The sequence below is a fragment of the Ursus arctos genome, unplaced genomic scaffold, assembly GCF_023065955.2.
Source record: "Ursus arctos isolate Adak ecotype North America unplaced genomic scaffold, UrsArc2.0 scaffold_5, whole genome shotgun sequence".
Classification (NCBI taxonomy): Eukaryota; Metazoa; Chordata; class Mammalia; order Carnivora; family Ursidae; genus Ursus; species Ursus arctos.
Window position 1 is genome coordinate 12,325,421 of NW_026623067.1, and position 11,335 is coordinate 12,336,755.

Genomic DNA, 11,335 nt, shown 5'->3' on the forward strand with positions numbered 1-11,335 from the left:
CTGTAACTGAAGCAATAGATCTGTCCCATTAGGGAAGATCTCTAAAAAATAGGGTGATGCAAAAAAATCAAAATGAATTTTTATCATTATCATAATTATCATCATTATCATAATTTTATCATTATAAGATAAAGATTGTCCCATTCAGGTGTAACTGTCTCAAACATGTTTTATTCCACAAGTCCAACCATTTATCTCCTGTGTTCATGAAGCTGGATGGTTTGAGAGATGTCCAAACGGAAAATTCTTAGCACTCTTTCAGAATTTGAACTTCCCTAAATAAAGGGTGGGAAATTCTAATTGAGGCCCTTTGTGTCAGAAAAGTGTGTGAGGGCATCATGTGTTGATGGAAATTGTATGTTGAGAGGATTTTCTCATCTTTGCAAAGACATAGTTCAGAAAGAATCGTTTTTTATGGTTTTTGATCAGTACAAATGGACAGATTGTCGGATAAGCATGGGAGAGAATTATAGTGATGTTCTCCAGCCCCTTTACATTATGTTTATAACATACATAAATGGTAAGGAAACTATTACTCCAGTAAAAGAAAACAAAGCAGCTCACCAGTGCCAGGATTGTGTGGGTGGCCTTGGTTTCAGGAGAGGGTCTTGGGCTGAGGCTGGTCCTGTGAACATGTTGGACTGTCTTGTGATGTGTGAAAAGGAAGTTTACCATGTACACACTGGTCCAGACCATGAGGAACACACACAGGAAATCTCGTAAGACCATGGACCCTGGAAAGACAACTGACTGAATGTAATTATGATTCTTCCCAATACAGTATATCTGAGAATAGAATATGTCAAGTTCAGTGGTGTTGTATGGGGCCATTGCACTTATGATGACAGGAATATAGATCAGCATGTTGATGATCCAGAAGGAAAAGAAAGCAGGAAACATGTATGTGGAGATTTTGAGTTTGAGCCATGCCCACCTAGAGTTGCTGGGAGTGATAATGATGGCCTGAACAATACTCAGGAAAGATGTGGTGCAGAGGGAAAGACCCCGGAAGACTCTGTACAGGTACATCACTATCTTACAACCAATGTCATCTAGAAAATTTCTTACTCCAAAGGCATTCATTACTTCTGGAATCCCACTGAAAAGAATTGTCATGACATTTGCTAAAATTAAATGGATAAATATCAAATCTATAGGCTTCTTTGTATGTAGCTGGACTAAGAAGGTGTTGATGAGTAACACCAGTAGGAATGTGTTTCCAATAAAACCAATCCCAATTTGAGAGAGAATAAACACTCCCAAAATAGTATCACTTGAAGCCATCACATTCATTGGCCTCTTTACTTTGATACACTCTTGCTCAGATTCAAAAGGAACCCAAAATGGTTTGTAAGCCTGATGGAAATAATGGGATGATATGGAGACTCCATGAGGTATGATAATCCTCCGCAGGAGGTTGTGCAGATGCTCTGTAACAACATTCAGGAAAGTAAGAATTAGTTCTAGAGGTAAATATCAAAGATTATTGATGTTACTGCACAGGAATATATGGGGTGAAATAAAGCATGCTTTTTATGAAGATATAACTGTAATAAATTGAGTAATATGAAGATGTTTTTGTTTATTAAAAACAATATTTCAGAATTATACAGATTCCATTTATGTTCTATGTGTATAGTCTGAATTTTGCCTCAAATATTTGAATGAATTTTCATCTTCTGCCATAAATAATAGAAAATTATTACATATTTCAATGCATATTATTCCGTTTCTCCTGTACATGACATACTTTATTGTTATAGTCATTCACCAGCAGAAGACTCCATCCCCAGAGTCGCACATGACCTTCTGGCTCTTTAAATGCCATTCCTGACCCTGGTACACACCTTTCCCAACTAGAAGACCCTTCCAATGTACATGATATCACATCAGCTCCTGGGTCAGTACACTGCATCCTCCAGTTCTGTTTTCAAAAATCACTTCATTTTTTATTCTACCCTAAAATCACTGATTCTCTTTAATCTCTCTCAGGTAGAGGGATCTATCTCTCCCCTGTCCCCTATATCACCAGGCCTGAAGATGGGAATGTCTTCTTTTATTCCCAGCATTTTCAGATAATTCTTCATCACTCCGGCTTTGAAGCAACTTGTCATCAGTCTACAGCCACCACTGTCCACGTGGAGGTAATCTACTCACCCCAAATCACTCCCCTTCTTAGCACTTGACTCACTGTTACACTCCCCAGTTCAACTCCTGTCATATTTTTGGTGATTGTAGTATCCACACAAATGACCTGTCCAGTATCCTTGTCCTCTCTCACATTTGTGATTTCCTTTCTTCCAAGAGTCTTCCCTCTGCCTTCCCCCACCTCATCCACACTCTCCTACCCACATACTAGAGTCTGTCATTGCCAATATTGTAAATTCACTGTCTCACTTCCAAACATCTAATCGTCCTGGTACCAGTTATTTCCAGCTTAGTTTATGTAATCTCTGACTACAAAATTACTTTGACATCACCTGGGTCTGCAAAACATTGATCTCTTTGCTATCCTCAAGATCTCTAATCTCTCCTCTTCACCTAAACTTCCTTGATCCAGGATTATAATCATTTCTTGCAAAAGCATGTGATGCCATCACTTTTTTTCCTCCTTCTATATTCCTCACACCCACACATAGTCTGCCTAGTCCACATCATTCTACTCAGATAAACAAGGCTAGAGAAAAAGACTTAACCATATAAAGTGAACTTTTATTAAATTCTTCAACACTTAGCTCCAATGAGCTTTTGTTTTAGCCAGCAATCACACTACTTTTCGAAGAGTATTCCTTGCATATTCACTTTCCAACTCCTCTTGCTGACTATTTCATAACTTGTCCTTTCTCAAAATCCCAACAAATCCTCTCCAAATCTCATATTCAATTGATGGTGCATTGCATATTTTCCATTGTGATATAATTGAAATGAAATATTATGTTAGTTTCAGATGTACAGCAGAGTAATTTGTTATTTGTCTACATTACAAAGAGATCAACACCATAAGTCAATTTAACATCCATCACCACAGATACTCACACTGATTTTTCTTGTAATGACAACTTTAAATTCGACACTCAAAGCAACTTTCATATATACAATAGCGCACCGTTAACTATGGTTTCCATGCTGCCCATAACATCCCCATGACTTATTTTTTTATATCTACAAATTTACACCTTTTGACTCCCTTCACCCATCTCACCCACCATTTAATCTCCACTTCTGTCAACTACCAGTCTGATTTCTGTATCTATGAATACAGTGGAGGTTTTGGGAATTTTTTTTAATTCCACTTGTAAGTAAGTTCATTCAAAATTTCTTTTTCTCTGTCTGACTTATTGAACTTAGCATAGTACCAACAACTTCCATCCATGTTCTTGCAAATGGCAATATTCCCTTTTTTCTATGACTCAGTAATATTCCATTGTGTGTGTGTATACATATTCAATTATATTTATGAAAATATGCCATTATATATATATTTGTACATGTATATTATATATAATATTCCAAAGTATATATGTGTATGTATATTTTCCATTGTGTGTGTGTATATATATATACACCATATTTTCTTCACTCATTCATCCATCAATGATCTCCATATTTCATTTAGAAAAATAAAGCTATCAAAAGATATTCCCCCAAATTCCACCTGTACATCAATCCCATTTTCTGTATCCTTGCTTTCTCCTATGGCTCTGAGAATGGGTTGGCTAACATTTTTGTTACATTTTGTTACAGTCCATCCATGCATTTGTGGAAGAAATCTGGAAGTATCTTTACTGCTCAAGACCCTGTTTTCTGTTATTATTTTCACTCTCAGGCATTATCAAATTTCCCCCATCAACATGCAAATGTACTGTGGATCTTGCACATTTCTTGAATAACTTCTTTTTTTTTTCTTTAATCAATTCTCCTCTGAGGAATTGTCTCTATTCCCTTCCCCAATTTCTTACAACTCATTTCTTGGTCCTGGGAAGTGGTAGATTGCAAAAATGACTATAAATTCTCCCCTGACATAGAGGTTGCACCCACGAGGTGGTTTTTCTCTGTCCTTTTAGTGTGGGTTGTCTCTTGGCTTGTTTTGGCCAGTCTAGAGTAAACATGACACAAGCAAAATCTTGATAAGTGCTCTTAGGTACAGCTTGCTGTTCTGCCTCACTACAAACCCACAACACCACCATGTGAAGCATCCTAGCCTTTTAGGGGATGAGCAACCACAGAGAAGAAATCTTTGGCCAAATTCCAAAACTATATGTGAAGGCATTCCATTCCAAGCAATATCAAAACCCATATGGGACACCAGTCATCCCCTAGTTAACTACTGACATGACCACACTTACATGAGAAAGCCTAGCCTAGAAGTAAAACACTCACAATCGAAAGTCACTTAGAGTATTATTGTATTTATACAAAATTTCCAAAATGCATAAATCCATAGACAGAAAGCAGATGTGGCTGCTAGAGATTGGAAGGATGATTGATAGAGGAGTGACTGGTTGTGTGGGAGAAGTGCTATCTTTGAGGTTGTGAAATGCTTTGAAACCAAACAAAGTGTTGGTTGTGCAACATTGAAATACTATAAATGCCACTGAAAGGCACACTTTGAGATGGTTAATTTTGTGTTATATCCCTTTCACCTCAATAAAATATATAAATATACATCTAAATAAATGTAACCTGTATGCACCAAGATATAAACAAGAATAATGTATTGTGAAGAGTTTAGATTTACCAAGAAATGCTACAATGTCTTAACTTTAGGGAATCTAAACTTAATTGTCCATATTAACATCCTAAAGAAGAAAAGCACATGACTATTACAGTAAAGGGGAAAAGTACATTCATATACATTAAATATCCATTTATGATAAAAATAAAATTCTATAGTGTATTATAAATATGAAGGAAATTATTAACTACTTAAGGTAGCTAAATTATTAACTAATTATTGACTATTTAAGGTAGCTACCTAATATAAACACAACAAACTAATAAATTATGAAACCTCACATAGTTATTAGTCAGAAATGTCAGAAGTGTACCAACTATACGGTCTTGATTTTTATTGCATTTTACCTCTTAACATATGTGGTAAACAGTTTAAAAATGACAAGCACTCCAAAAGACAAAAAAAATGTGATTATTATCATTTACTGATGATAATATGGTCTACACTGAAAATAAGGTTAAAATTCTAGAGAAAAATATTACAATAGGTACTGCAACTCATGATTTTAAAAGTTATTTCCTTGACTACACAATGTAATTTTAGAAAATAAAGGATTTACAGTAAGTAATACTATGACATAATCTCAAATTTCTGCAAAAATTTCTTGGATAAAATTGTATAAATCTATTGACAGAAGTTAAGAAAGACAGAAATAAGTAGCACTACATTGATTTTATAAATCAGAATATACACTATCATAAAAGTTCAATTCCTATGAAAATTTAAAATTTATGAAATGAAATGCAACATATATGAAATGAAATGAAAATGCAATTTTCAATAAAATCTAAACCCTTTTGTTGCACTGAACTTGACAAATAGTTTCTATATTTTGTTTCTGCGATCAGAGGATGATGAAGAGAAAGAAATATGAAGGAAAAAATGGCAATATTTGGAAAGAATGGTTAAAAGAAATGAGGAAATAGGTGGAAAAGCTGAAAGGAAACATAGGAGAAAGAGAATTAAAATCAGGAGACGACAGTTAACCAAATTAAAAAAGTAAAGAGAGAGACAATAAATATGAAGGAACAAGTGAAACTAGAAAGAACAGGAGGATGGAGGTAGTGTCATCCCAGCAGGGAAATCAGCTAAACAGAATGAGCAGAAAGAGAGAAAACAAACAAACAAACAAACAAACAAACAGAACACAGATGGAGGCCGGCAACAGCTACAGAAAATTGTGCAAATAAAAAAGGCACAGCAGCAAACAGAGGATTATGGTAAAGGTAAAGTTTGATGAGAAATAGAAAATCTATTAGGACATACATCTGTCAGAATAAATTAGAAGACATGAGATGGGGAACCTTAGGAAATCAAGAACAAAGAATAATTTTCCAGAAGCATTAGTTATCTGAGTAAGAGACTCCTCTGAAAACATTTAGATAGGACTGTGGAGATCCACTTAAACTCTCAAAGTAATGATAAAGATTATTTTAAAGATTTTGAGATTCAAAGGCTGCAGAAAAAAAGTCTTCTAGGAGCTTCTTTCACCTCACTGAAAGCAAGAACATCTGGGAATTAAACTGTTAAAAAAAAATCCCTTCTGGAGTGTTTTTGTTGCCATGAAAAGGATGAAAAATACCACTGACACCTGCATAGACAATGATCATCACAAACATTTGTTTCTCCCTTTTGTTCCCCTGAAAACCCACTTGTTCATCTCATAAATCCTCTTCACCCTCACTCCATTTCCTTTTTGAGGTTAAGTATAAAAAGTCCTGATTTTAGTAATTTTCAAGTTATTCTTTTGTGAGTTCCCATAGGCCCATGAACAAATTTGGGGTTTTTTCCTCCTACTCATCTGTTTTTTGGAGGTTTAATTTTCAGGGCTCCAGACCCAACATAAAAGAGGAGAGGAAGAGGATGTCTTCCACAACATAATGAACAAGAATCATACAGCTCAAAAAAGATATAAATTGGTATAATTTAAATATCAGAAAGCACTTACAAGGGTGAGGAACAGGGTGTCAAAGCAATAAAAAATAAGGAACTAATAACAAAATTAACAAACAAAAAATATTTATTACCACATATGGTAAAAATGGAAAATTGAATTAAAAATTAAAACTACCAATTAACAAAGAGTTGTGAGAATACAAAAAAAGAAGAGGCGAAAAGAGAAGTGGGCATGAAAGAAAGAGAAAAAAAGACTCTAATAACAGAAACGAAGGCTGAGAGGAAATGGACTGAATCAGTAAGAAAAGAAGAAGAGAAGAAACTATAAACATGACAAAAATTTATAGAAACTTGGATAAGTAAAAATCATAGGAGCAAACATCTAGAAATTCATCTTAGAGAAAGAAGCTTTTATTTTTCAAATTAGATTACAAATCGGAATGTGAGAATGATATATTTTATATATTTTATAGAGAGTATTCTATATAGATGTATAAATTCTGGAATAAATTGAATTTTTTCCAATACCTTTTCTTAATGTTTTTAAAAGTTTTTGAATTGTGTGCCACTTTATTGATCCATAAAAATATTTTAAATTATTTTCAAATTAGATTTGCAAATAGAGACTTAGAACACTTATACATGAAAAGAAAACTATACAGGAAAAAATTAGAGTGAAAATAAACACTGAAGTTTTTAAGTTTATTAAATTAGAACATGTGCAAGACTAATAAGGCAGAGCACATATGAATGACAGGAACAGGTGCATAATCTTATGTGAAAGGTCATTACATAACAATGAAAAATTTATAGAAACTATGTTAAAGAATGTAAAGAAGTGACAGAAAAAAAATATATGCATTTAATAAAACAGAGGCACAGACAAGAATGGGAGTAACAAAACAGGAGGATAAAAGGAAAAGCAGGGGAAAATTCAAGAGGACATTAAAAAACATAGTTTTAAAGACAATAAATAAAGTCAGAAAAATGTGAACCCATGAGAACAGTCCCAGAAGGTGGAAGATTAGTAAAGGCATAAACAAACATAAAAAGTAAGGAATATTAAAAATAAAACTAATTTCAATATAAGAGGTGAGTTTGAACATTGCAAAGTGAAAGAAAAACTCAATAATTTTAATCACAGCAATGAGATTTATAGATAAAGAGCAATGAAAGGAGAAGACAGAAGAATAAAAAGTATAACAGGAAAAAGAGATGAGAGAAATAGAATAGAAAATAAATGATAAGGGAAAAAACGGTAAGTGTGGGAGTAGGAGGACAGAGAGAGGAGACTTACTGTGAGAGACAAAGGACTTAGCATAAGAAGAATCTCAAACAAAAAAAGAATTGAAGAAGCAAATTCATGGAAAAAAACCTCAGGTCTCTCCCTTCAAGCAAGAGCTGCAGACAGGGAGAGGACTTACTTCATGTGAGCTCCTCAGCAGTGCAGGGGACACCTCTGATGGGCTGCAGCTGGGTGCAGGGGCCTGGATCCAGGGCTATAGCAGGGGCGGTTTGCTGGATCCCCAAGGACTGGAAACTGGTGCGTGCACAGTGAACTTCTTGATTTGTCCAGAGGAATCACAAATTACAACAAATTCTCCTGATAAGCTTAGAAATGTATTTAATTAAAGTCAGCACCTGCGGTCACAAACATCTCTTCCTCAAGTGATGAGTGATTCTAGAGAGTTCTACAAGACCAGAGGAGGAAGTACACTCATAGTGCTCATTGTTTTCAGCTGCTAGAAAACAAAGGTGTTTTGTTGACCTAGTTAAAGTACAGCCATGCAGAGAGTAATTTTTCTCTTCTGAGACTTCTATGGATCCTTCTATGGATAGCTCAATTTGGAGCTATCCAAACTCTACATTGATTGTAGAACTCTACATTGATTTAATTAAAATATATATAAATACTAGTGCTCAAGGTTAATAACCAATGCTACATTGTGTCGAACTCTACATTGATTTAATTAAAATATATATAAATACTAGTGCTCAAGGTTAATAACCAATGCTGAATATTCACCTCAATACTTTATACAGAATAAAAAGTATAACTAATGTAACTATACAATTTAAGTAATTTATTTTGTGGTTTTTATTTTTCTGTTTGGAATTAATACAGTTGTTAAAAAATTACATTTTGTCATAAACCAGTCTGGTTGAAAAACAAAATGACCCTGATATTGGTGTAGGGCCCAGGCCAATGAGATAAGTGCTGACTCCAGATTTCTTTGTACATTATCAACATGATCAGTTAGTTCAGGTTTCTCCAAAGTGAGCCCTACAGAGTTTGGTCCCATGCTAACGTGTGACTTGTGGGGTGATAGAGGATCTTTCCTGCTCATACCCCTACAGTGTACCCACTTCTTTAATAACACAGGCACCAGACCGCAAAACATCAGGTCAAAGACACCATCTCTTATGTCAACTTTTCACTGGACATCTATGTACCAAGTGGTCAAAGTTTCAAAAGTCATCAACAATGCACATGGCAACCATCATCCTTAAGGTGGTATATTCAGTGGAGGCCATAGTTTAGTGAACAAACGAGACACAAATAATGCTATAATTGTTCTGCTATTTTTTCAGTGAAAGAAGCATAATCATTAGTAAATTGGAAAAGAAGAGTATGTCAAAAGATTTCCTTGTACAAGCAGAAGGATTTGCATTTTGAAAGGAGGGGTCAGGATGGGCCCTTCTTGGAAGGTGAGGTTTCAGCAAAGACTGGAGATGAGGAAAAGGGCATCAGGGAACCTGGGAGGGGAACACTGCAGCCAGAATTAGAGGGATGTCACACCATATCTTCCTTAGCATTTGTCTACTGATGGTCGCTCAGGTTGCCTCTATATATAGGATATTGTAAATAATGCTGCTATAAACACAGGGGTGTCTATATCTTTTCAAATTAGTGTTTTCATTTTCTTTCTCTTTCCCAGGAGTGGAATTACGGTATCATAAGGTAGTTCTATTCTTAAATTTGTGAGAAATTTCCATACTGTTTTTCACAGTGGCTGCGCCAGTTTGCATTCCAATCAACAGTGCAGGAAAGGTTCCCTTTTCTTCACATTTTTGCCAACAGCTGTTGTTTCTTATGGTTTTCGTTTTAGCCATTATAACAGGTGTGAGGTGATATCTCAATTTTATTTTACTTTGCATTTCCCTACAAGGGAAAGGAGGGAAAACGGAATGGGAAGTCATCAGTGAGGGAGAAAAACAATGAGAGACTCTGGAGTATAGGAAACAAGAGCGTGTGATGTGATGAGCATGGGGTGTTATACACAACTGATAAAATGTCGAACTTGACATCTGAGACTAATGATGTACTCTATGTTGGCTAAAAGAATTTACATTTCAAAAATTTTCTTTTCCCTGATGATGAATGATGTTGAGGAACTTTTCATGTGTTTACCATCCATCTGTATGTCTTCTTTGGAAAATATATATTCAGGTCATCTGACCATTTTTTAATTGGACTGTTGTTTTGGTTTGGTTTGGATTGGTTTTTTGGTGTTGAGTTGTTTAAGTTCTTTATGTATTTTGGATATTAACCCTATAATGTATATGTCATTTGCAATACCTTGTCCCATTCAGTAGGTTGTCTTCATGTTTTGTTGATGGTTTTCTTAGCAAGACGAAAGCTTTTTATTTTAGTGTAGTTTAATTTTGCTTTTGTTTCCCTTGACAAGGAGATATATGTAGAAAAATGTTTCTATGGCTGATGACAAACAGATTACTGCTTCTGTATTCTTCTAGTTATTTTATGGTTTCAAGTCTCATAGCTAGATCTTTGAACTATTTTATTTTATTTTATTTTTTAATAAATTTTATTATGTTATGTTAGTCAACATTCAGTATATCCTTAGTTTTTCATGTAGTGTTCCATGATTCATTATTTGTGTATAACACCCAGTGCACCATGCATGCAATATGTGCCCTCCTTAATACCCATCACTGGCCTATCCCAGTCCCCCACCCCCCTCCCCTCTGAAGTCCTCATTTTGTTTCCCAGAGTACATCATCTCTATTCGTTCATTCCCTCTTCTGTTTACCCCCCCCCCTTCATTCTTCTCTTCCTTCTCCTACCGATCATCCTGCTATTTCTTATGTTCCATAAATGAGTGAAATCATATGATAATTGTTTTTCTCTGCTTGACTTATTTCACGTAGCATAATCTCCTCCAGTCCCATCCCTATTGGTGCAAATGTTGGGTAATCATTCTTTCTGATGGCTGAGTAATATTCAATTGTATATCTGGACCACATCTTCTTAATCCAGTCATCTGTTGAAGGGCATCTTGGCTTCTTCCACAATTTAGCTAATGGGGACAATGCTACTATGAGCATTAGGGTGCATGTGGCCCTTCTCTTCGCTACTTCTGTATCTTTGGGGTAAATACCCAGTAGTGCAATTGCTGGATCATAGGGTAGCAATTTTTTTTTAACTTTTTAAGGGTCCTCTACATTGATTTCCAAAGTGGCTGTACCAACTTGCATTCCCACCAACAATGTAGAAGGGATCCCCTTTCTCCACATCCTCTCCAACATTTCTTGTTTACTGCCTTGTCAATTTTTGCCATTATACCTGGCATAAGGTGGTATCACAAGGTGGTTTTGATTTGAATTTTCCTGATGGCTAATGATTTTGAACATTTTTTTATGTGCCTGTTAGCCATTTGTATGTCTTCCGGAGAAAAGTGTCTG

General features: G+C 35.3%; 1 protein-coding gene across 1 annotated transcript; it reads right to left on the bottom strand.

Moving 5' to 3' along the window:
• Positions 1–336: 336 nt before the first annotated feature.
• Positions 337–1,116, bottom strand: LOC113261468 (vomeronasal type-1 receptor 4-like). Its single transcript, XM_026507589.2, has one exon. The coding sequence runs from the start codon at positions 1,114–1,116 to the stop codon at positions 337–339; it is 780 nt and encodes a 259-aa protein (XP_026363374.1).
• Between the last annotated feature and the right edge of the window lie 10,219 nt (positions 1,117–11,335).

Bases quoted from the DNA above. Each gene is read 5' to 3' on its own strand.
- LOC113261468 (XM_026507589.2), bottom strand. From the start codon at position 1,116: ATGACAATTCTTTTCAGTGGGATTCCAGAAGTAATGAATGCCTTTGGA.